We start from the raw sequence: 21,241 nt of genomic DNA on the forward strand, positions 1-21,241 counted from the left end.
CCACAAAGGTGGAAAATAATCTCACCACTTGCCACGCGGTAACATGCAGTAAAGTCACCATTACAGGTGGTACACAAACAGTTACTTCTGCAAAATCTAAGCAATCCAGGACAGGGTACAGTCCTCACGAGTTTACTTGCTATTATAGTCCAATCCATGAATGATAGCAGCTCACACATGTTGAGGCATGGACGGGAATGGCATTGTTGGTGATTGCAAGCGACAGTTGCGGTACGCACATGTACATGCTTTCCACTTGAAGGAAGTGTATATCCTGCAAATTATGTCTCTCCCTTGCTTATGCAGAATTTATTGTTTACCACCACCATCAGCAATAACAACTCACAACAAATGAAATATAAATTCACTAAACAACTCGCAACAATCATGTTTAATGCTCGCATTAGCTACAGAATTCAGAGCAGAGTACTCAGAACACTACTGAACGCTCATGGCTGTCAGAGTATGTGGGTGCACAGAATAAGCCTAAACTCGACTGCCACTGTTCGTGACTCCAACTATAATACCGAAAAACACACGTTTGGTAGCAGCCTGGCTGTGATGTCATTTGAGGCAGCATGTGTGCTGTCATTTGACTGATGCGGACAGATTGATAGCTCAGAGCGAAGTGTGTCCTCTCTGCCTCTCTGGCCGTATTTATATATGGGCACAGTGGACAGCCTAACAGAACATCTGCTGTCAACCGCTCTATGACCAGGTAGTAGCATCTAAATGGCCACTTTCTCAGACACGTATTGTTTAATAACTCTGTTGTGTATCAATTTACAATCTTCATAATTTTTGTGTAATTGGAGTTAAGTTAGCTTTAGTTTACAGAAAAACATTTAGTTCAACTGTATTTAAACTTTGCCAGCTGGAAAGTGTAGAACAGAACTAACAGTAGAACATGACCTCTGAACTACTTCTTTAAGAGTCCTCGTATTGATTGTTATTTACATTAAGGTCTTGAAACTTGGTACAGCTTTATGATTCATTGAATGTAATCAAGTGCTGTAATTAGAACTTTCTGTGATTAATACAGATATACTTAATCTATTATGAACAAGGACATTTTTGTTCCAAATTTAGTTTTTAGTAAATTACCTGAAGACTATTAGACATAGCTTAATGAAGTAACATAGTTAATGTTTTCATATCAAACTGATTTTTTACGAATTTTCTTATTTCTGAGCCTAATATTTAGCACCTTCAATTTTTCTTAAAAACACCAGTTTTGACCAAAATATTTCTCTGATCCAATTGAGACTTGCCACAGTTCATTGTGACATACATTAGCACATTCTGACCAATTTTTAGCTTTCTCGCTGCATTATTTAGTGCAACTGACTATTTTCTTAAAACAATGTATTTAGCGAAACATATTCATCTGATCACCCTGAGATTTAACAATTTTAACATTAATCTGCTGAAGTATATACTGACAAAGTTTGGAAAAGCTATTTCCATTTTTAATAACATACTTAGATTATGGCACAATATTTTGTATGCTGTGCACAGGCATGTTATGATGAAGTGACAGCAGTAGTAGTGAACTGGGATAAGTCCCAGTACACTCACTCACCTCTGTACCTTTCAAATGATATACCTCTTGTTTTGCCACACAACTATACTTTTCATAATATTGTTACATTCCATCCTGGATTTTCCATCATTGAATAACCCCTAATACAGTGTGATATGCAGCCTCTCAGAGTTTATGCCTTTGTAAAAGGATACCACTTAGTTATAATCCTGAAGTTGTACATTATAGTAACATCTTTCCATGTGCCATATACATCCTGCCTCATGTTAAATTTTGGGACCATGATTATAATTTCTGTGCAAGTACGTAACAGAAAGCTAAAGAAAAGTATGCTGTAGACAAAGCATTTTTGCCATTTGTTGTTGAAGAAAGTCACAATATCACCTGTTTCTTTTTGAATGTCACAAAATACAACATGTACATGGGATTATTCATATTGCAAAATCTACATCGGAAAATGTATGCTTATTGCTTTACAGATAGAGCAAGAGACTGGTATCAGAATGCTTATGATTGGCATTAATGAATGTCTCCAGGAGAATCATAAATGCAGAGAAAGTTGTTCAAATGTTGTGAGAATTGGTGAGCTGCCACACTTGGTAGATGCCAACAGAACAGCTTTTGTTGGAATTGATATGCAAGTTGTAGCAGAATGTGGATGTGAAGCACAAAATTTTAAGAAACCTGAAACCTGTATCTGTTATAATGGAGGCACATGTATCTGGAAAGGAAACAGCATAAGGTAATTACATAATGTGCTTATGTGTCATTGTTAAAACTTTTATTTGGAAATTTCAATAAGCTGTCAAACAAGGATGAATATTGCTGCCTGAACTGATTATTCACTCTGTTACTTTACAATTTTACAGTTATTCTTTCCACATATGATCACTGTGTTTTTACTGATACATACAATGACTGTTAAAAAAGTATATGACTTTTATTTATAAACTCAATCTTTATTGAGAAACAATTGTTTGATGCAAGTCACCTTCAAAGTAATTCCCTTCAGCTTCTATACACCTCTCCCAATGCTGCTGCAACTGACGGAAGCATCGCTGGAAAATCTCTTTTGGTATGGTGCACAGTTGCTCCATCAAATTCTGCATAATATCTCCCCTGTTCTGGAATCTGTTCCCTTTTTCAGTTTAGGGAAAAGCGAGAAGTCACTTGGTGCTAGGCCATGGGAACAGAGAAGCTGACAAATCACGACCATATTGTGTTTGGCCAAAAACTTCCAAATTAGCCAACTGCCCACTGGCCAAAATCTGGCATTTGCCTCTCACTGCTTCATTAACGTGACATAGTAACTCTTGGTAGAACTTCTTATTGACACTAGCACCTTTTGGGGTTTACTCATCATGGACCACACCACTAGAGTTAAAAAATATGTTCAGCATGACTTTCACATTGTTGTGTACTTGTCTTGCTTTTTTTGGGTCTTGTGATGATGGATGCAGTTATTGCAATGACCTGAACTTTGTTTCTGGGTCGTATCCATAAACCTAGGACTCAACACCAGTAATCGCTGTTTTAAGAAAGCTTGGATTGCTGTCCACACTATCCAGTATGTCCTGTGTGATGTCTGAATGAAGTTGCTTCTGCTCAGTTGTTAGCAACTTTGGCATAAATTTTGCTGAGATCCTCCTGAGGTCCATACATTCCACAAAATGGGATGAACAGATCCAATACTAATTTTAATCTCATCTGAAAATTCTCTGATCATGATTTGTCTATCCTTCATCACCAGGTTCTTTATGTGATCAGTAACATCATTCTTTGCAGATGTTGAGGGCCCACCTGAATGTGCTTCATTGCTCAGTGATGAGCAGCTGTCTTTGAAGTGGTAGTACCACTCCTTTACATGTGTGACACAGATTGCTTCAACCCCATGCTCTTATTGAATCTTGTGGGCTGTTCAACTTGAAAATTGCCAAGCTTAAAACAACACAACACAAAATCCATAAAAATGTCACATTCACATGTTCACCTGCCAACAGCTAGCCAGCGATGTTGTTTCTGCTGTTGTGAAAAAAAATCTGGCATGTGCACTATGTATGTCTACAAACATAGAGAGACTGGTCAAGCCAAAACACCATTGTTGGTTTCAACAATAAAAAATAATGTTGGATACTTTTAAAATGGCTCTAATTGGTCATTTCAATTTCACTAGCTCTGCTTTACTTTTTAATCTACAGTTGTGAGAAATATGATACTGTAAAATGATATATGTAAATAGAATGAGTATATTGACACTCCACCATTCTTCTTTAATTCATTCACTCTGCCTAACACAGTGTCAGACCCCAGTCCGCAGCAGCAGCTCCAATGCAGCAGCAGCATGAGGATAATTGGGCAGTGAGTTTCAGAAGAAGGATGTAAGTGCATAAAGTGAGACGGTATGTTTGTGTTCTTGTTTATACACCTACCTACTGCCTAGTGTGTGTGTGTGTGAAAACAGGAACATGTTATCTCACTTTATGAACTTATATCCTCCATCATAACATTCAGACACACACTGATCAATTATCCCAGTGCTGTTACTGCTGCATTGGGGCTGCTGCTTTTCAACTGTGATCTGAGGTTGTGTTACGTAGAGTAGATGAGTTGAAGAAGAAAGGAGTGTCAATGGCAGGTAAAGGGAGGACCTGTAAGGGAAGGGAATGATGATATGTGCTTTAAGAGATCAAACTGCTTAGACATCCCCCCACTGATTGTAAGGTGCTTAGATGTCAATAATAGTGTGGGTGGAGAAAGGCAACACCTTTCCACTAAGCTGTAGTATAATTAAAGCGGTACATTAATGTTACAGGTGAAGTGAAATAGAGACTAGATGAAAAATCTGTGGATCTAGATATCTATTCTTGTTGTAGGAATGGTAGTAGTTTTTAAGAAGGGAGGCTGGGGTCAATGCAGAAAACATCTCTGGAATTTCCTGCTGCTTTAGGTGCAATCTCTGTGTCTACCTAGCGCAGACCTCAGAAGGATAGGTGGGGTGTGAATATGACATTCGAGGCACCTTTACCTTGACTGTTGAATGTCCTGGTTGTAATCAATGATAAACTGAGACTGATTTCATGGGGATTTCAGCGCCAAAGTATGTGTTACATGTACAGTTCCCATCTACGTGATTCAGATCAACTGAAGAAAGAGGGAGGGGAGGAAGGAATCTAAATGGCAAAGGCTGTAAAGCAGCATGGAAAGTGATCTATATGTTCCACAATTGCATGGCCAACCTCTTCCATGGCGATGGCATACTCATGGCCTTTCATCTGGTAGGACAATTACTTGTTAGTCATGTCCACAGAGAAGGCTGTTCAGTAATAGCAGCAAAGGTGGTATAAACCATGCCAGCTTTCATGTCCAAGCATTTAGCAGAATAAAATATGCTTGTGGTACAATGCTCAGTCCATATACTCTATCACAGAAGTAATCTGAAATGAAAATATTCAATAATAGTAAAATATTTAAGGATTTGGAAATACACAGTCACTTTGCAAATCAATTTAGTAGGATTAATTACCCATGTAAAACCTTGATAAGAAGCCATCAGACAGTGACTGGATTAGTTATTACTTTGCTTCCCACTGATTCATGATTAATTAATCAGTTTAATCATAAACATCAGTAACTGTAGTCAATACTAAGAAGTGTAATGATAATTGTTGATACTTTTATATAACAGTGAATTATTGCACTAATGTCTACAATCACAAACTAGTAAAACCATACAAAACTACATTTCTAGCAAACACACACTTTTATTACCTATTTTGTCATCAGAAAGCATATATGAATGCTAATTATAAGTTCTTGTAAATCAAATAAATGGCACATTAACAAAAGAACCATTCTGTTTCAAACAGAAATGCTGTACAGTAAAAGACCTTTCTTCATATGAAACTGACACTTGTATGAAACAATGATCTCATTGAACAGTACTGCCATAAGAATTTCTCTCAGCAGTCCAAACCAATGTGTTACTAACACACTAAATGAATGTCTGAAGCATAAATGTACTAACTGCTTCAGCTTTAAAATCTGTGATACCTTCCAATCTTATTCACTGCAGTAATAGTTTCACACTGTTTGTGCTGGACACTTGTTTCTCTTTCTCTCTCCCTCTTTCTGAGTCATATGTAGTCTCTTAATAAATGCACAACACACACTGTTAAGTTCGTGGTCTTGGAGATGGCTTTTATTTATTCATTTAATTTTACTGGCTTTTTGTAGGTAACAATATAGCCATTACAGCTGCTTAATGAGGTTAGTGACAACTACTAAATTTTAAGTACACAGTTATATCGCACACACAGGAGTTGGATGAAAATATGGAAACTCTGTGAGAAATGCATGCTTGAATGTAATTGCAGATGTTGGCCAAACCTACAGATAGTGCTGTTTTATTTAACCATTAATGGCACCTGGGCAATCCTCTCAATATGTAGCAATTGTTAGTCATGATCAGAACAGTGAATTGTATAGTTCTAAGTGCATTCAAGTTCCGCTGCTCGTGGTCTCGCAGTAGCATTCTCGCTTCCTGAGCATGGGGTCCTGGGTTCGATTCCCAGCGGGGTCAGGGATTTTTTTCCTGCCTCGAGATGACTGGGTGTTGTTGTGTTGTCTTCATCATCATCATTCATCCCCATCATGGTCAGAGGAAGGCAATGGCAAACCACCTCCACTAGAACCTTGCCTAGTAAAGTGGTGCGGGTCTCCCGCATTGTTCCCCTATGCTCTGTAAAGAGGCATGAGACTTCATTTCAAGTGCATTACGTCACATTTAAGCAAATCTGAATATGTGCAAATTGTTGATTCATACAGGAAAAGTGTATGACATTATTTGCTGAGTCACAGTGTAGACAAAAGAGTGTATTGAAGTTGTGACAGACAGTCATTCAAGAGGATTGTGATGGAAAATAGGATGAAAACAGCTGCAAAAGTCACTGAAGAACTTATTGCCACACTCATGAACCCTGTCAGCAACAACCCAACATGAAAGCAGTTGCACAAGCTGGAAACTGCAGGTGGTGAAATTCCAAAACCACATATTAGTGATGCAAATGCCCACAATAGAAAAATGCTGTGCTGAAGCCATAAGGCTTGGACTTTGGAGCAATGGAAGAAAGTCATTTGGTTGGATGAGTCTTGTTTCACACTGTTTCCAACTTCTGGATGAGTGTATGTCCCCAGAGTGAAATATGGTGAGGGTTTGGTGATCAGATCCATCCCATGGTATAGTGTGGTACCCCAGTGGTAATGCTGTTTTCCAAGATGACAGGACCTCGTTCACACACCTTTGATCAACCAGGACTGGTTTTGTGAGCACAAGAATGAATTGTTGCATCTCTCCTGGCCACTGCTACCATAAGATCTCAACATTATTGAGCATTTGTGGTCTGCCTTGGAGAGAAGGGTGCAGGATCACCATCCACTTCCACCATTGTTACCTGAACTTACCTCTATTTTGCAGGAAGAATGATGTAAGCTTCCCTAGAAAACCATACTGGACCCGTATTTATCCATTCTGAGATGACTGGAAGCTGTTTTGAATGCCAGTGGGTTTCCAATCCTGTATTAGGCATGATAATGTGTTAAATCTTGGCGTTTCCATACTTTTGTTCAGTCCTAGTATATAAAATTGCATATTCATTATTTGATATATCAGAGCCATATATTGGCTTCTTAAGTTAATATGCTACTAAGCAGTTAACTTTGAAGCTGTTCTGATGCATTAGTGTTTTAATTTTTTTTTTTATCTTATGGGCAGATCGCCCCCATGAACCATGGACCTTGCCATTGGTGGGGAGGCTTGCGTGCCTCAACGATACAGATAGCCATACCGTTGGTACAACCACAACGGAGGGGTATCTGTTGAGAGGCCAGACAAACGTGTGGTTCCTGAAGAGGGGCAACAGTCTGGATGATTGACTGATCTGGCCTTGTAACACTAACCAAAATGGCCTTGCTGTTCTGGTACTGCGAATGGCTGAAAGCAAGGGGAAACTACAGCCGTAATTTTTCCCGAGGGCATGCAGCTTTACTGTATGATTAAATGATGATGGCGTCCTCTTGGGTAAAATATTCCGGAGATAAGATAGTCCCCCATTCAGATCTCCGGGCGGGGACTACTCAGGAGGACGTTGTTATCAGAAGAAAGAAAACTGGCGTTCTACGGATTGGAGAATGTCAGATCCCTTAATTGGGCAGGTAGGTTAGAAAATTTAAAAAGGGAAATGGATAGGTTAAAGTTAGATATAGTGGGAATTAGTTCAGTGGCAGGAGGAACAAGACTTCTGGTCACGTGAATACAGGGTTGTAAATACAAAATCAAATAGGGGTAATGCAGGCGTAGGTTTAATAATGAATAAAAAATAGGTATACGGGTAAGCTACTACAAACAGCATAGTGAACGCATTATTGTGGCCAAGATAGACACGAAGCCAATGCCTACTACAGTAGTACAAGTTTATATGCCAACTAGCTCTGCCGATGACAAAGAAATTGATGAAATGTATGATGAGATAAAAGAAATTATTCAGGTAGTGAAGGGGGACGAAAATTTAATAGTCATGGGTGACTGGAATTTGTCAGTAGCAAAAGGGAGAGAAGGAAACATAGTAGGTGAATATGGATTGGGGCTAAGAAATGAAAGAGGAGGCTGCCTGGTAGAATTTTGCACAGAGCGTAACTTAATCATAGCTAATACTTGGTTTAAGAATCATGAAAGAAGGTTGTATACATGGAAGAACCCTTGAGATACTAAAAGGTATCAGATAGATTATATAATGGTAAGACAGAGATTTAGGAACCAGGTTTTAAATTGTAAGACATTTCCAGGGGCAGATGTGGACTCTGACCACAATCTATTGGTTATGAACTGTAGATTAAAACTGATGAAACTGCAAAAAGGTGGGAATTTAAGGAGATGGGACCTGGATAAACTGAAAGAACCAGAGATTGTACAGAGTTTCAGGGGAGCATAAGGGAACAATTGACAGGAATGGGGGAAAGAAATACAGTAGAAGAAGAATGGGTAGCTTTGAGGGATGAAATAGTGAAGGCAGCAGAGGATCAAATAGGTAAAAAGATGAGGGCTAGTAGAAACCCTTGGGTAACAGAAGAAATATTGAATTTAATTGATGAAAGGAGAAAATATAAAAATGCAGTAAATGAAGCAGGTAAAAAGGAATACAAGTGTCTCAAAAAGATATCGACAGGAAGTGCAAAATGGCTAAGCAGGGATGGCTAGAGGACAAATGTAAGGATGTAGAGGCTTATCTCACTAGGGGTAAGATAGATACTGCCTACAGGAAAAATAAAGAGACCTTTGGAGAAAGGAGAACCACTTGCATGAATATCAAGAGCTTTGATGGAAACCCAGTTCTAAGCAAAGAAGGGAAAGCAGAAAGGTGGAAGGAGTATATAGAGGGTCTATACAAGAGCGATGTACTTGAGGACAATATTATGGAAATGGAAGAGGATGTAGATGAAGATGAAATGGGAGATATGATATTGCGTGATGAGTTTGACAGAGAACTGAAAGACCTGAGTCGAAACAAGGCCCCCGGAGTAGACAACATTCCATTAGAACTACTGACAAACTTGGGAGAGTCAGTCCTGACAAAACTCTTACCATCTGGTGAGCAAGATGTATGAGACAGGCGAAATACCCTCAGACTTCAAGAAGAATATAATAATCCCAATCCCAAAGAAAGCAGGTATTGACAGATGTGAAAATTACCAAACTACCAGTTTAATATGTCACAGCTGCAAAATACTAATGTGAATTCTTTACAGACGAATGGAAAAACTGATAGAAGCTGACCTCAGGGAAGATCAGTTTGGATTCCATAGAAATGTTGGAACACGTGAGGCAATACTGACACTACGACTTATCTTAGAAGAAAGATTAAGGAAAGGCAAACCTACATTACTAGCATTTGTAGACTTAGAGAAAGCTTTTGACAATGTTGATTGGAATACTCTCTTTCAAATTCTGAAGGTGGCAGGGGTAAAATACAGAGAGCAAAAGGCTATTTACAATTTGTACAGAAAGCATGTGGGGCGGCGAATAAGTTGTAAAAATATGTAATTGCTGTATAAATATTTGCATGTTGAATCAGTTTCATGCTTTTAGAATGTTGTTAATGCTGTCTTTCACCGTTCTCAACACTGGCTCTCTCATTACACTTTAGCAACCAGAAAGTGATTTAACCAAACGTGAAGCCTGTAATTAGAATTCCTAGTGCCCACTTCATCTGAGAATACCATTATAGCTGCAGCTTATAGCTCTGAGGAATTAGGAGATTGTCCGGGATTTCTAATCAAAAACGATTTTCCAAAATAGTTGAGTATATTCTGAAATTCACTGATAAAAAACACAAGTATCCCTACAACCTAACTAACAGAGCAGTTCAGAGTCTAATGCGCTGATGCAACTATAAATGTCCGAATTAAATGTTAAAAAGAATGCTCGCCATAATTTGATGAAAATATTTCATCAAACGCCACGCTAAATAATTGGTAGAATGTCTGTCCCGCGACAGCACGTGAAAACACGACAATACGCAAACTGAAGCTAGATAATGAAAATCATCCCAGAATTAACCCTTCACTTGAAATGATTTCATGGTTCCGCGTATCTCTAGTAACTTAATACGGCACCCGAGGCTTTTTGTAGCAGTGACACTGATGCGACGCGACTCCCGACACAGATGGCGTGTCATTCAGTGTCTGGAGAGAACTGGGGCCTTGCTTCCTCGCGCAGCGTTCTTATATATAAAGCCGCGGTGCGGATGGCGAAGGGAACGCCTGATCAAATCGACTCTCCCGACTAGCCGCTGGGCTAGTAACGCACCACTTCAAGCTACATAATAATTTATAGCTTCTTTTGCTGATGGCCGATAAAGCTCTTAATTTAAACGTGCATTCAGCACGCAGGTAAGTATTGATAATAAACTTTTGACGTGGCTAAGTTAAATATTTTGGGCGAGAGAATTAATTAAATTACACTGCACGCAGTAGATGAGCTCTGAACTGGCCCTTTTGAGATCCGCTATCGCTATAATTTTATAGGTATTCAAAAGAAACTTTTCACATCTTCATAGTCATAGCGGACCTCCAACCTATTTAAATCTAAACATCCTAGCCTTATTTATTAGCCTACTTAATCTATCTTGCTTCCTTCAGTTTTGAGATGAAAACCAGAAAATCATGAATTTCCACTAAAATTTTAATTTGTGAAACCCAAAGTACTGTTTTTATTAAATCATTATGAAAGATGAATCTAAATATAAATTTTGAAGTCTCTAGCTCTTTTCTGTTGCGCCAATGATTTTTTCAGAAAAACATCCAAATTTCGAAAATGGCTGAAGTTATCGAACTGATATTTAACACACATTAATTTAGTATTATTCCTGACATGCTAGAAAAGTTTTAGGTCATTTGCTTGATTTTTAAGGTATTGCGCAACATTTATGACGTCAGAGCTAGTTACAGCAGACTGGCTGGCACACAATGGAAACTGATGTGAATTTACTACAGCGTGAGTAAGCTGCTTCCCTACATCACCCTCTACTTAAATTTTTTTGTTTATGAACATTAATAAATGGAAAAAAAAATTTAATTACAAAAAGGGAAGCAAGAGTACAGTTTAACTCCCTATGAAAAATCAAAATTGAAATATAAACATGTAGAAACATTAAAGAAAACTGATTACCTACATTAATCATTTAAATTGTGGGCATGTTCACTGCCTTTTAAACAATGTCATTACTCAAAATTTTAAGCAAAGTCAATGAAATATTTTGGCATACATATTGCCTTAGGCAAATAAACACATACAAATTGAAAAATTATGAAAATCTTAGATCCATTAAATACATTTTTACATACACAAATTCAAAGAAAATAACATGATACATAAACAGATGATTATCTCTTAGCAGTCTTTTCTAAACCTGAAAGAAAAGTTCACAAATAATTTTTACACACGTGGTTGTAGCTGCTTTGGCTGGCGTCCTACACTTCCATTCACAAGTGTAGAGGAGGGGAAGTTGCTATGGTGTGCGTCCTTCACGTTCTCTCTAAATTACGTGGGGGAAAGGGGAGGGGTCACTGTGAGTTGTGTCCAAGTCACTCCACGCTTTCACGCAGCTACCAGGCTGCCATTATCTGGTTTGTCCTGTAGAACAAACAAAAAGAGTGCCTCAGACTCTGTTCACTTAATATCTATGGGTGGGTCACAATGAAATGGGGATATATACATTTTCTCCTTCAATATTTTGCTGGAACAAAGTTAACAGAGCTTTTTCAGTATTACTCTTGCAGTTACTTAACTGTCATAAAATCGTTAAACAAATGGCTCAAAACGCCTTTAGTCATGTATTAGAGAAAATTTATGCTCCTAAGGCATACAATCATAAATCATATTTAATCTGAATTTATTATTTCTGGGCCGGAACACTGAACCAATGCTCGGTACATTCCTGATACATTTGTATTTTAAGCACTTAACTGACTCATCTTTGATTACCTCATTCTTAGAGATAGTTTGAGTATGATTAGTGGTTGTTTTCTCAGCTTCTTTGTACAGGTGAGTAACTTTTGGTAATAGTACAGTTGTGAGTGTTCAAAACACACTACATTTAGTTGACTACTAAATCCACTTATTGGTCCTCTGCTGTTGTCAGTTCCACATCTGCAATTAGGTACTTACTTACTTTGAAGTGTATTTATGCTGAGCTAAAATAATGTTTCACGTCTGTCAGTATGTTATTTATTTATTTTGCTAGTGTATGTACTTATTTAACACTCACTCTATTAATATTTAAAGCATAGGATAGCACATTTATTTCATATTCATAGTGTACTGCAGCTGATTAGTTTGCTCACGTGGCAATCCATTTCCACTCGATCGGACGCTGAAACCTCAGGTAGTCTCTCTCAGACCTACCACTAAAGTGCATCAAGTAATTATGGACGAGCATAATGCTAAATTCCTTAAACCTATAGGACACCATGAGCTGCTCTGTCTCATCTAACATAAGGGTACCTATGGTCACATTCACGCCTCCAACTCATAACCTCAATACGTGTAGGTGTATCCTGTCACACACTACACTAAAATAATGGCCAGCTCCAACCTTATAAATACTTCAGGGACGTGTCCTTCACGTCTCAACCACAAACACTGCTCAATTCTATTACACTGCCTTTCCTTGCTATACCAGGTGAGTTTAATCTTACAACTTATCTGCGTATTTTTCCTAACACTAAGCAATCTCTTTTACTATTTCTTAGTTAGCTCTAATGCATACACTAGGTTTCACTACCACTTCAGATCCTGCTTGTACATGAATTCATATATCTTTTTAAATTACTGTTGGTGGACCATTTCCAATAAAACAACACTTTGTAGTTACTATATTACCTGGGTTCTATACATACTTGTTACACAAATACATTTTATATCTTAATTACGTCATACTTCTCTATTGTTTGTCACTATTAGGTTTGTCACATTAGGTATTTTTTTTCACTAATCGGTGGATAGAATGGTTACGTAACTCATGGCTTGATAGCCATGACAGAAAATTTTCATATCTGGATAGAAGAGGTCGAAATTTTTGTGGATAGGAAAGATGAAGAATGAGTGAGACCTGAAATGGAAAGAAGATCTCACAGCTGGGACTGCACAGCTGCCACACTGTGTAGAGGTTACAGAACAACCTCCTCCCTACAGCATTCATTCATAACCTTTGACCACGCCACGTCGATCTGAAAATACCTTATGATGCCTTTTTAGAACCTGTCTCATTTCTTCCTTCTGATTAGCTGAAATCTTATCAATTTCCTGCAATTTAGCTTCTATTTTGTCCACAATAATTGCTTCTTCTTCTGTTTTTAGCTCACTTATACTAAGATTAACACCTTCGTCCCAATACCTTCTATTTTTCAGAACTCGTATAGGCAGCTCCCAAGTTTCATCATCAGTTACTACATGTTTATCACTAAAAGGTACTATAATTACTCCGGTTATTGGCAAGACCATTTTTAACTGGCTTCTTTCAAAGTCAACAACACTCTGATATTTTGACAAGAAATCTATGCCAATTAAAACCTCAATACTGAGATTGTTTACAATTAAACATGGATGATCAATTAAATTACCATTAATGTTAAAGGGTAGTAAAGCTTCTTGCTTTATCGTTTTTGAAACCTTGCCAGTAGCACCAATTATTCTTAGTCCTGATACCCTCATGACTGTAAGCTTGTCTTTACCAGGTAATGCATCAAAGAAGGACTGAGATATTGCACTCACTTCACTTCCACTGTCTAAGAGACAACGTACATTGATACCCAACATATTCACTATTATTATAGGGTGGCTTATTCTAGGTTGTACAGGTGGTTCCTCAAATTCATCTAGTAGTTCCTTTTGGATTTGTCTCCAACTAAAGTGATCGACATCTGTCTTCATTACATTTAGGTCACAGTGTGTAGGGGTTTCCTGAATTACATTTTCAGCTGCCTTTTCCAGTCGATCTATTAATTTCAAATCGAAACACCGCACGACTTCATTACATTTAGTTTGCTGAACATGACCCAAATTACTGTAGCCTGAGCGATTCTGCGCCTCCAGACCGGGCATAATACTAGTTACAGCTAAACCACTTTCACCATTATCGTCGGTTTCCTTCTCAAGTGACAACTGGTCACAGCTACTGGGTTCATCGACCCCCAACAGGCTACCCTCTACATTCTCACTTATCTCCTGTCCTAAATCTATTAGTACATTATCAACCTCCTGCACAGGCACTTTAGATAAGAGCACATCATCTTCATCGTAAATATAAGCATGAATTTCTTCTGCTTCTTCACCTGTCAATTCAGTATTTTGTAGCTCATCCCTATCGTTACACTGCTGCGCCTTCTCTTTCTCTTCCCACTTAGAAAGTGTCTCTAACACGGTATCTATCAAATATTGTGAGTGATCTAATATTTCTACTGTATTCTTAGATGCTACCAACTCTTCCTCCACATGTTCAGTCTGAGTATTCTGATCTGTCTTACCAATTCCCTTAACTACTGGCATAGGAAAAGTAACCGCCTGGTGAGCGCCAGTGTCCTCATAGACGGGAACTAGTTTTCCTGCCTCGGCCTACTACTGTTTCCTTTATTTTCATTATAGTTGACTGGCACAGCATTACTTTCCGTACTGTTGTTTACATGCATATTTCTGTTTGGAACAAAATTATTATCCCTTGGATGCCATTGTTGGTTCTGATAATTATTTCCCCAATTCCTACCTCTCTTAGGATGGCAAACACCTACTGTTCTGATGTTTACATTGCCACTTTGCTCATTCCTAAAATTACTATTATTGTTATTGGCATTTCGGTTATTACGTGCTTGCTCCTTATTGGCAGCAACACGTTCTACACGTTCCAAATATTCAATGAAACGATCCAGATTGTCTCTAGGGGCTGATATAATTCTAGTTTGCCAATACCATGGCAGTTTGGCTTCAAGACCTAGTATTATCATTTCAGGTTTCAGCTTTTCGTCCAAATGTGACAAACGTGAAATCCATGACCTAGCAAACTCTTTAATGGACTCCTTGCCTGCATTGAAGCGTTTTCCACTCCAAAATTCTCTCAACACTTCATTTTGCTTATTGCTAGACCAATACTCATTAATGAAAGCTGTTTTAAACTCCGCTAATGTTTTACACCTCAACATAATATCAGCTGACCAACGCATGGCGTCACCTGCTAAATGGCTTTTAACAAATGAGATTTTCTCTCGCTCAGACCAAGTTGGTGGAATCACATCTTCAAAATCGTTCCAGAAATCTAGCGGATGGATATTTTTATCTGGATCGAACCGCAAGAGCTGCCGACACCCGATAAAAGCGGCATTTGCAGCTACAACTTGTTGTATACTACCATTACCAGAAGTTACTGAAGCTACTTTACTCTCAATGTTAGCAATGTTAGTACTGATATTTTCTACTTTCATTTCAACATTTTCTACTCTTTGTACAATATGAGTAGTATCAGTTTTGATTGCCTCTACATCTGCTTGACATATGTTTATTTTTATATTAACATCTTTAAATCTATCTGAGCACAGTTCAGATTCCGCCTCGATCTTTTCTGTTAACTTGAGCTCCAGCTTCGCATCTTCCATTTGGAAGCCTTTGCGAACCTCAGCAACTTCGGATTTAACTGTTTTATACATTTCAGAAAACTGTTGAGCAACCTTTTTCTTAATATCCTCATGATTGTAATCAATTTTACAATTCAAACTGTCTAGATCCTCTTTCAACTTATTGCAACCAGCCTTGAAGGTATCGTCCATTACCTCCAATTGTTTATTAAAATTTGTTTGGCTGGCCACAATTTCAGACTTTAATTCAGCATTACTGCTTTTGACCTGTTCACTTATTTCGGACTTTAATTCAGCATTATTGGATTCTAATTTATTGTCCATCGCCTCAAACCGTTTATTAAAATTTGTTTGACTGGCCACCATTTCAGACTTTAATTCAGTTGTCATTTGTGCATTACTGGCAGCTATTGCTTGTAATATAACATTTAAATCAATAGCCCCAGCATCTTTGGGTTGCTCACTAGCTGGCTTTTTATCACACTCAGGTGACAAAAAACTAGCTCCAATACCAGAATCATCAAAACTAAATGAAACTTCTGATTGATTAGTCATATCTAACTTCTCCTTCTTGAACTCTACCATCTCTGAAGACTGTTTCATTTTTAATTCATCAGAGAAACTATCATCCAATAAATTTACAATTTCTACTTTCTGCTTTACTACAGGGGTCTCTATTATTGAATCATTGCCCCTTCCCACACTACTTTCAGGAGACAATACTTCATATTTCACTTTAACATTACTACTTTCATGCATGTTTACACTTGAAACGTTGTCTGGATTTACAGGTCCCTCAACAGACATAGGTTTTGATATAAGTTTAACCTCAGTTTCTTTTGACGGTTCCATCGCCGACAGTCTTTTAGTGCAGGTTAGTAAAATTTTTAACAGCTTTTCACTTAACTTAGTTCCTTCTGCACGACGTATGGCGTTGCCGGCGCGGCGTACCAGGATTCCTGATGCGACGTGGCACGTTGAACTGCAGACGGCTCTCCGACGGCTGTTGTGTGTTTGCGTGGCCCGCAATTGCAGGCGCTGCGCCGGCTGCTCCAGCGGACGACTGCGGTGCGGCGAGACTGGCTTCTCGCGAAGCTGGCAGCACCGCTAGACTCAGTGCCAGCTCCGTCAATCCAGATGTGTTGTTAATCCAATTGCGTCGTCCACATGCACACGTAACACATTCACTGTTCTATTCTCAGTTGCGTGTCGCATTTCACTCACGAATCCGAATAGTTAAAAATCACTTTCACTTAGTTGATTTCCCGGCCGATGCACCATATGTGGGGCGGCGAATAAGTTGTAAAAATATGTAATTGCTGTATAAATGTTTGCATGTTGAATCAGTTTCACGCTTTTAGAATGTTGTTAATGCTGTCTTTCGCCGTTCTCAACACTGGCTCTCTAATTACACTTTAGCAACCAGAAAGTGATTTAACCAAACGTGAAGCCTGTAATTAGAATTCCTAGTGCCCACTTCATCTGAGAATACCATTATAGCTGCAGCTTATAGCTCTGAGGAATTAGGAAATTGTCCGGGATTTCTAATCAAAAACGATTTTCCAAAATAGTTGAGTATATTCTGAAATTCACTGATAAAAAACACAAGTATCCCTACAACCTAACTAACAGAGCAGTTCAGAGTCTAATGCGCTGATGCAACTATAAATGTCCGAATTAAATGTTAAAAAGAATGCTCGCCATAATTTGATGAAAATATTTCATCAAACGCCACGCTAAATAATTGGTAGAATGTCTGTCCCGTGACAGCACGTGAAAACACGACAATACGCAAACTGAAGCTAGATAATGAAAATCATCCCAGAATTAACCTTTCACTTGAAATGATTTCATGGTTCCGCGTATCTCTAGTAACTTAATACGGCACCCGAGGCTGTTTGTAGCAGTGACACTGATGCGACACGACTCCCGACACAGATGGCGTGTCATTCAGTGTCTGGAGAGAACTGGGGCCTTGCTTCCTCGCGCAGCGTTCTTATATATAAAGCCGTGGTGCGGACGGCGAAGGGATCGCCTGATCAAATCGACTCTCCCGACTAGCCGTTGGGCTAGTAACGCACCACTTCAAGCTACATAATAATTTATAGCTTCTTTTGCTGATGGCCGATAAAGCTCTTAATTTAAACGTGCATTCAGCACGCAGGTAAGTATTGATAATAAATTTTTGACGTGGCTAAGTTAAATATTTTGGGCGAGAGAATTAATTAAATTACACTGCACGCAGTAGATGAGCTCTGAACTGGCCCTTTTGAGATCCGCTATCGCTATAATTTTATAGGTATTCAAAAGAAACTTTTCACATCTTCATAGTCATAGCGGACCTCCAACCTATTTAAATCTAAACATCCTAGCCTTATTTATTAGCCTACTTAATCTATCTTGCTTCCTTCAGTTTTGAGATGAAAACCAGAAAATCATGAATTTCCACTAAAATTTTAATTTGTGAAACCCAAAGTACTGTTTTTATTAAATCATTATGAAAGATGAATCTAAATATAAATTTTGAAGTCTCTAGCTCTTTTCTGTAGCGCCAATGATTTTTTCAGAAAAACGTCCAAATTTCGAAAATGGCTGAAGATATCGAACTGATATTTAACACACATTAATTTAGTATTATTCCTGACTTGCTAGAAAAGTTTTAGGTCATTTGCTTGATTTTTAAGGTATTGCACAACATTTATGACGTCAGAGCTAGTTACAGCAGACTGGCTGGCACACAATGTAAACTGATGTGAATTTACTACAGCGTGAGTAGGCTGCTTCCCTACAAGCAGATGGCAGTTATAAGAGTCGAGGGGTATGAAAGGGAAGCAGTGGTTGGGAAGGGAGTGAGACAGGGGTTTAGCATCTCCCCGATGTTGTTCAATCTGTATATTGAGCAAGCAATAAAGGAAACAAAAGAATGCTGAAGGTTAGATGGGTAGATCACATAACTAATGAGGAGGTATTGAATGGAATTGGGGAGAAGAGAAGTTTGTGGCACAACTTGACTAGAAGAAGGGATTGGTGGGTAGGACATGTTCTGAGACATTGAGGGATCGCCAATTTAGTATTGGAGGGCAGCGTGGAGGGTAAAAATCGTAGAGGGAGACCAAGAGATGAATACACTAAGCAGATTCAGAAGGATGTGGGCTGCAGTAGGTACTGGGAGATGAAGAAGCTTGCACAGGATAGAGTATCATGGAGAGATGCATCAAACCAGCCTCAGGACTGAAGACCACAACAACAACAACAACATGGGCAGATAGAAGAATACTATCATTGACCACATACCCACTGAGGTGACAGAAGTCATGCGATAGCAATATGCACATATACAGATGGCATTATTATTGTTTACTCAAGGTATAAAATCGCAGTGCATTGGTGGAGCTGTCATTTGTACTCAGGTTGCTCATGTGACTAGGTTTCCGATGTGATTATGGCCACACAAGCGGAATTTACAGACTTTGAATGTAGAATGGTAGTTGGAGCTTGATGCATAGGACATTCCATTTCAGAAATCATTAGGTAATTAAATATTCCAAGGTCCACAGTGTCAAGAGAGTGCTGAGAATACCAAATTTCAGGCATTATATCTCATTATGGTCAATGCCATAGCCGATAATCTTCACTTAATGACTGAGAGCAGCGGTGTTTTTGTAGAGTTGTCAGTTATAACAGACGTGCACACTGAATGAAATAACTGCAGAAATCAGTGTGGGATGGATAGTAAATGTACCCATAACAACCATGCAACAAAATTTGGTGATAATGGACTATGGCAGCTGACGATGGATGCAAGTGTCTTTTCTAACAGAAAGACATCACCTGCAATGCTTCTCCTGGGCTCGCGACCATATTGGTTGTACCCTAGATGACTGGAAATAGTGGCCTGGTCAGATGAGTCCTTATTTCATTGGTAAGAGCTGATGGTAGGTTTCAGATGTGGCATAGACTCATGAAGCCATGGACCCAGGTTGTCAACAAGGCACTGTGCAGGCTGATGATAGCTCCATAATGGTGGGCTGTGTTTGAATGTAATGTATGGGTCCTCTGGTCCAACTGAACTGATCAATGACTGAAAATTACCACGTTCAGCTACTTGGAGACCATAGGCAGCCATTCATGGACTTCATATTCCCAAACAATGATGGAATTTTTGTGAATGATTGTGTGCCATATCCTCAGACCACAGTTTGCGTGATGGATTTGAAGAAAATTCTGGACAATTTTAGTGAATGGTTTGGCCACCCAGATCACCCAGCATGATCCCATCAAATATTAATGGAATGTAATTGAGAGATCAGTATGTGTACAAATCTTCCACTGGCAAAACTTCCACAATTATGGTCGGCTATAGAGGCATTATTGTTCATTATTTCTGCAGGGGACAACCAATGACTTGTTGAGCCCATGCCACTTCAAGTTACTGTGCTACAATGGGCAAAAGGTGGTCTGGCATGATATTAGGAGCTATCCCATTACTTTTATCACCTCATTTATCATTGTTACCAAAAAACAAAAGCAGTGAAGGAAACAAAAGAAAAATTCGGAGTAGGTATTAAAATCCATGGAGAAGAAATACAAACTTTGAGGTTCGCCGATGACATTGTAATTCTGTCAGAGACAGCAAAGGACTTGGAAGAGCAGTTGAATGGAATGGATAGTGTCTTGAAAGGAGGGTATAAGATGAACATCAACAAAAGCAAAATGAGGATAATGGAATGTAGTCGAATTAAGTTGGGTGATGCTGAGGGAATTAGATTAGGAAATGACACACTTAAAGTAGTAAAGGAATTTTGCTATTTGGGGAGCAAAATAACTAATTATGGTCGAAGTAGAGAGGATATAAAATGTAGACTGGCAATGGCAAGGAAAGCATTTCTGAAGAAGAGAAATTTGTTAACATTGAGTATAGATTTAAGTGTCAGGAAGTCATTTTTGAAAGTATTTGTATGGAGTGTAGCCATGAATGAAAGTGAAACATGGACGATAAATAGTTTGGACAAGAAGAGAATAGAAGCTTTTGAAATGTGGTGCTACAGAAGAGTGCTGAAGATTAGATGGGTAGATCATATAACTAATGAGGATGTATTGAATAAGATTGGGGAGAAGAGAAGTGTGTGGCACAACTTGACTAGAAGAAGGGATCGGTTGGTATGACATGTGTTGAGGCATCAAGGGATCACCAATTTAGTATTGGAGGGCAGCGTGGAGGGTAAAAATCGTAGAGGGAGACCAAGAGATGAATACACTAAGCAGATTCAGAAGGATGTAGGTTGCAGTAGGTACTGGGAGATGAAGAAGCTTGCACAGGATAGCGTAGCATGGAGAGCTACATCAAACCAGTCTCAGGACTGAAGACCACAACAACAACAACAACCAAAAATCTCAAAAACGTATTGATTGATTTTCTTCAAATTTTTCACACACTGCTGTATAAACATTCAGATGGACATACACTACATATTGTTTAAACAACAATGTACATGTTTTATTTATACAGAACTCAGGTACTGC

The 21,241-nt window shown here is 38.7% G+C and overlaps 1 protein-coding gene across 1 annotated transcript in view; it reads left to right on the forward strand.

Moving 5' to 3' along the window:
- The window catches only part of LOC126417027 (neural-cadherin-like), a 198,283-nt gene that overhangs the window by 165,542 nt on the left and 11,500 nt on the right, over nucleotides 1-21,241 (forward strand). The window contains exon 11 of the mRNA XM_050084917.1: nucleotides 2,023-2,285. Within this exon, the coding sequence (XP_049940874.1) occupies nucleotides 2,023-2,285 (263 nt within the window). The remainder of the gene's footprint in view (nucleotides 1-2,022; nucleotides 2,286-21,241) is intronic.

Source organism: Schistocerca serialis, chromosome 8, assembly GCF_023864345.2.
Source record: "Schistocerca serialis cubense isolate TAMUIC-IGC-003099 chromosome 8, iqSchSeri2.2, whole genome shotgun sequence".
NCBI lineage: Eukaryota > Metazoa > Arthropoda > Insecta > Orthoptera > Acrididae > Schistocerca > Schistocerca serialis.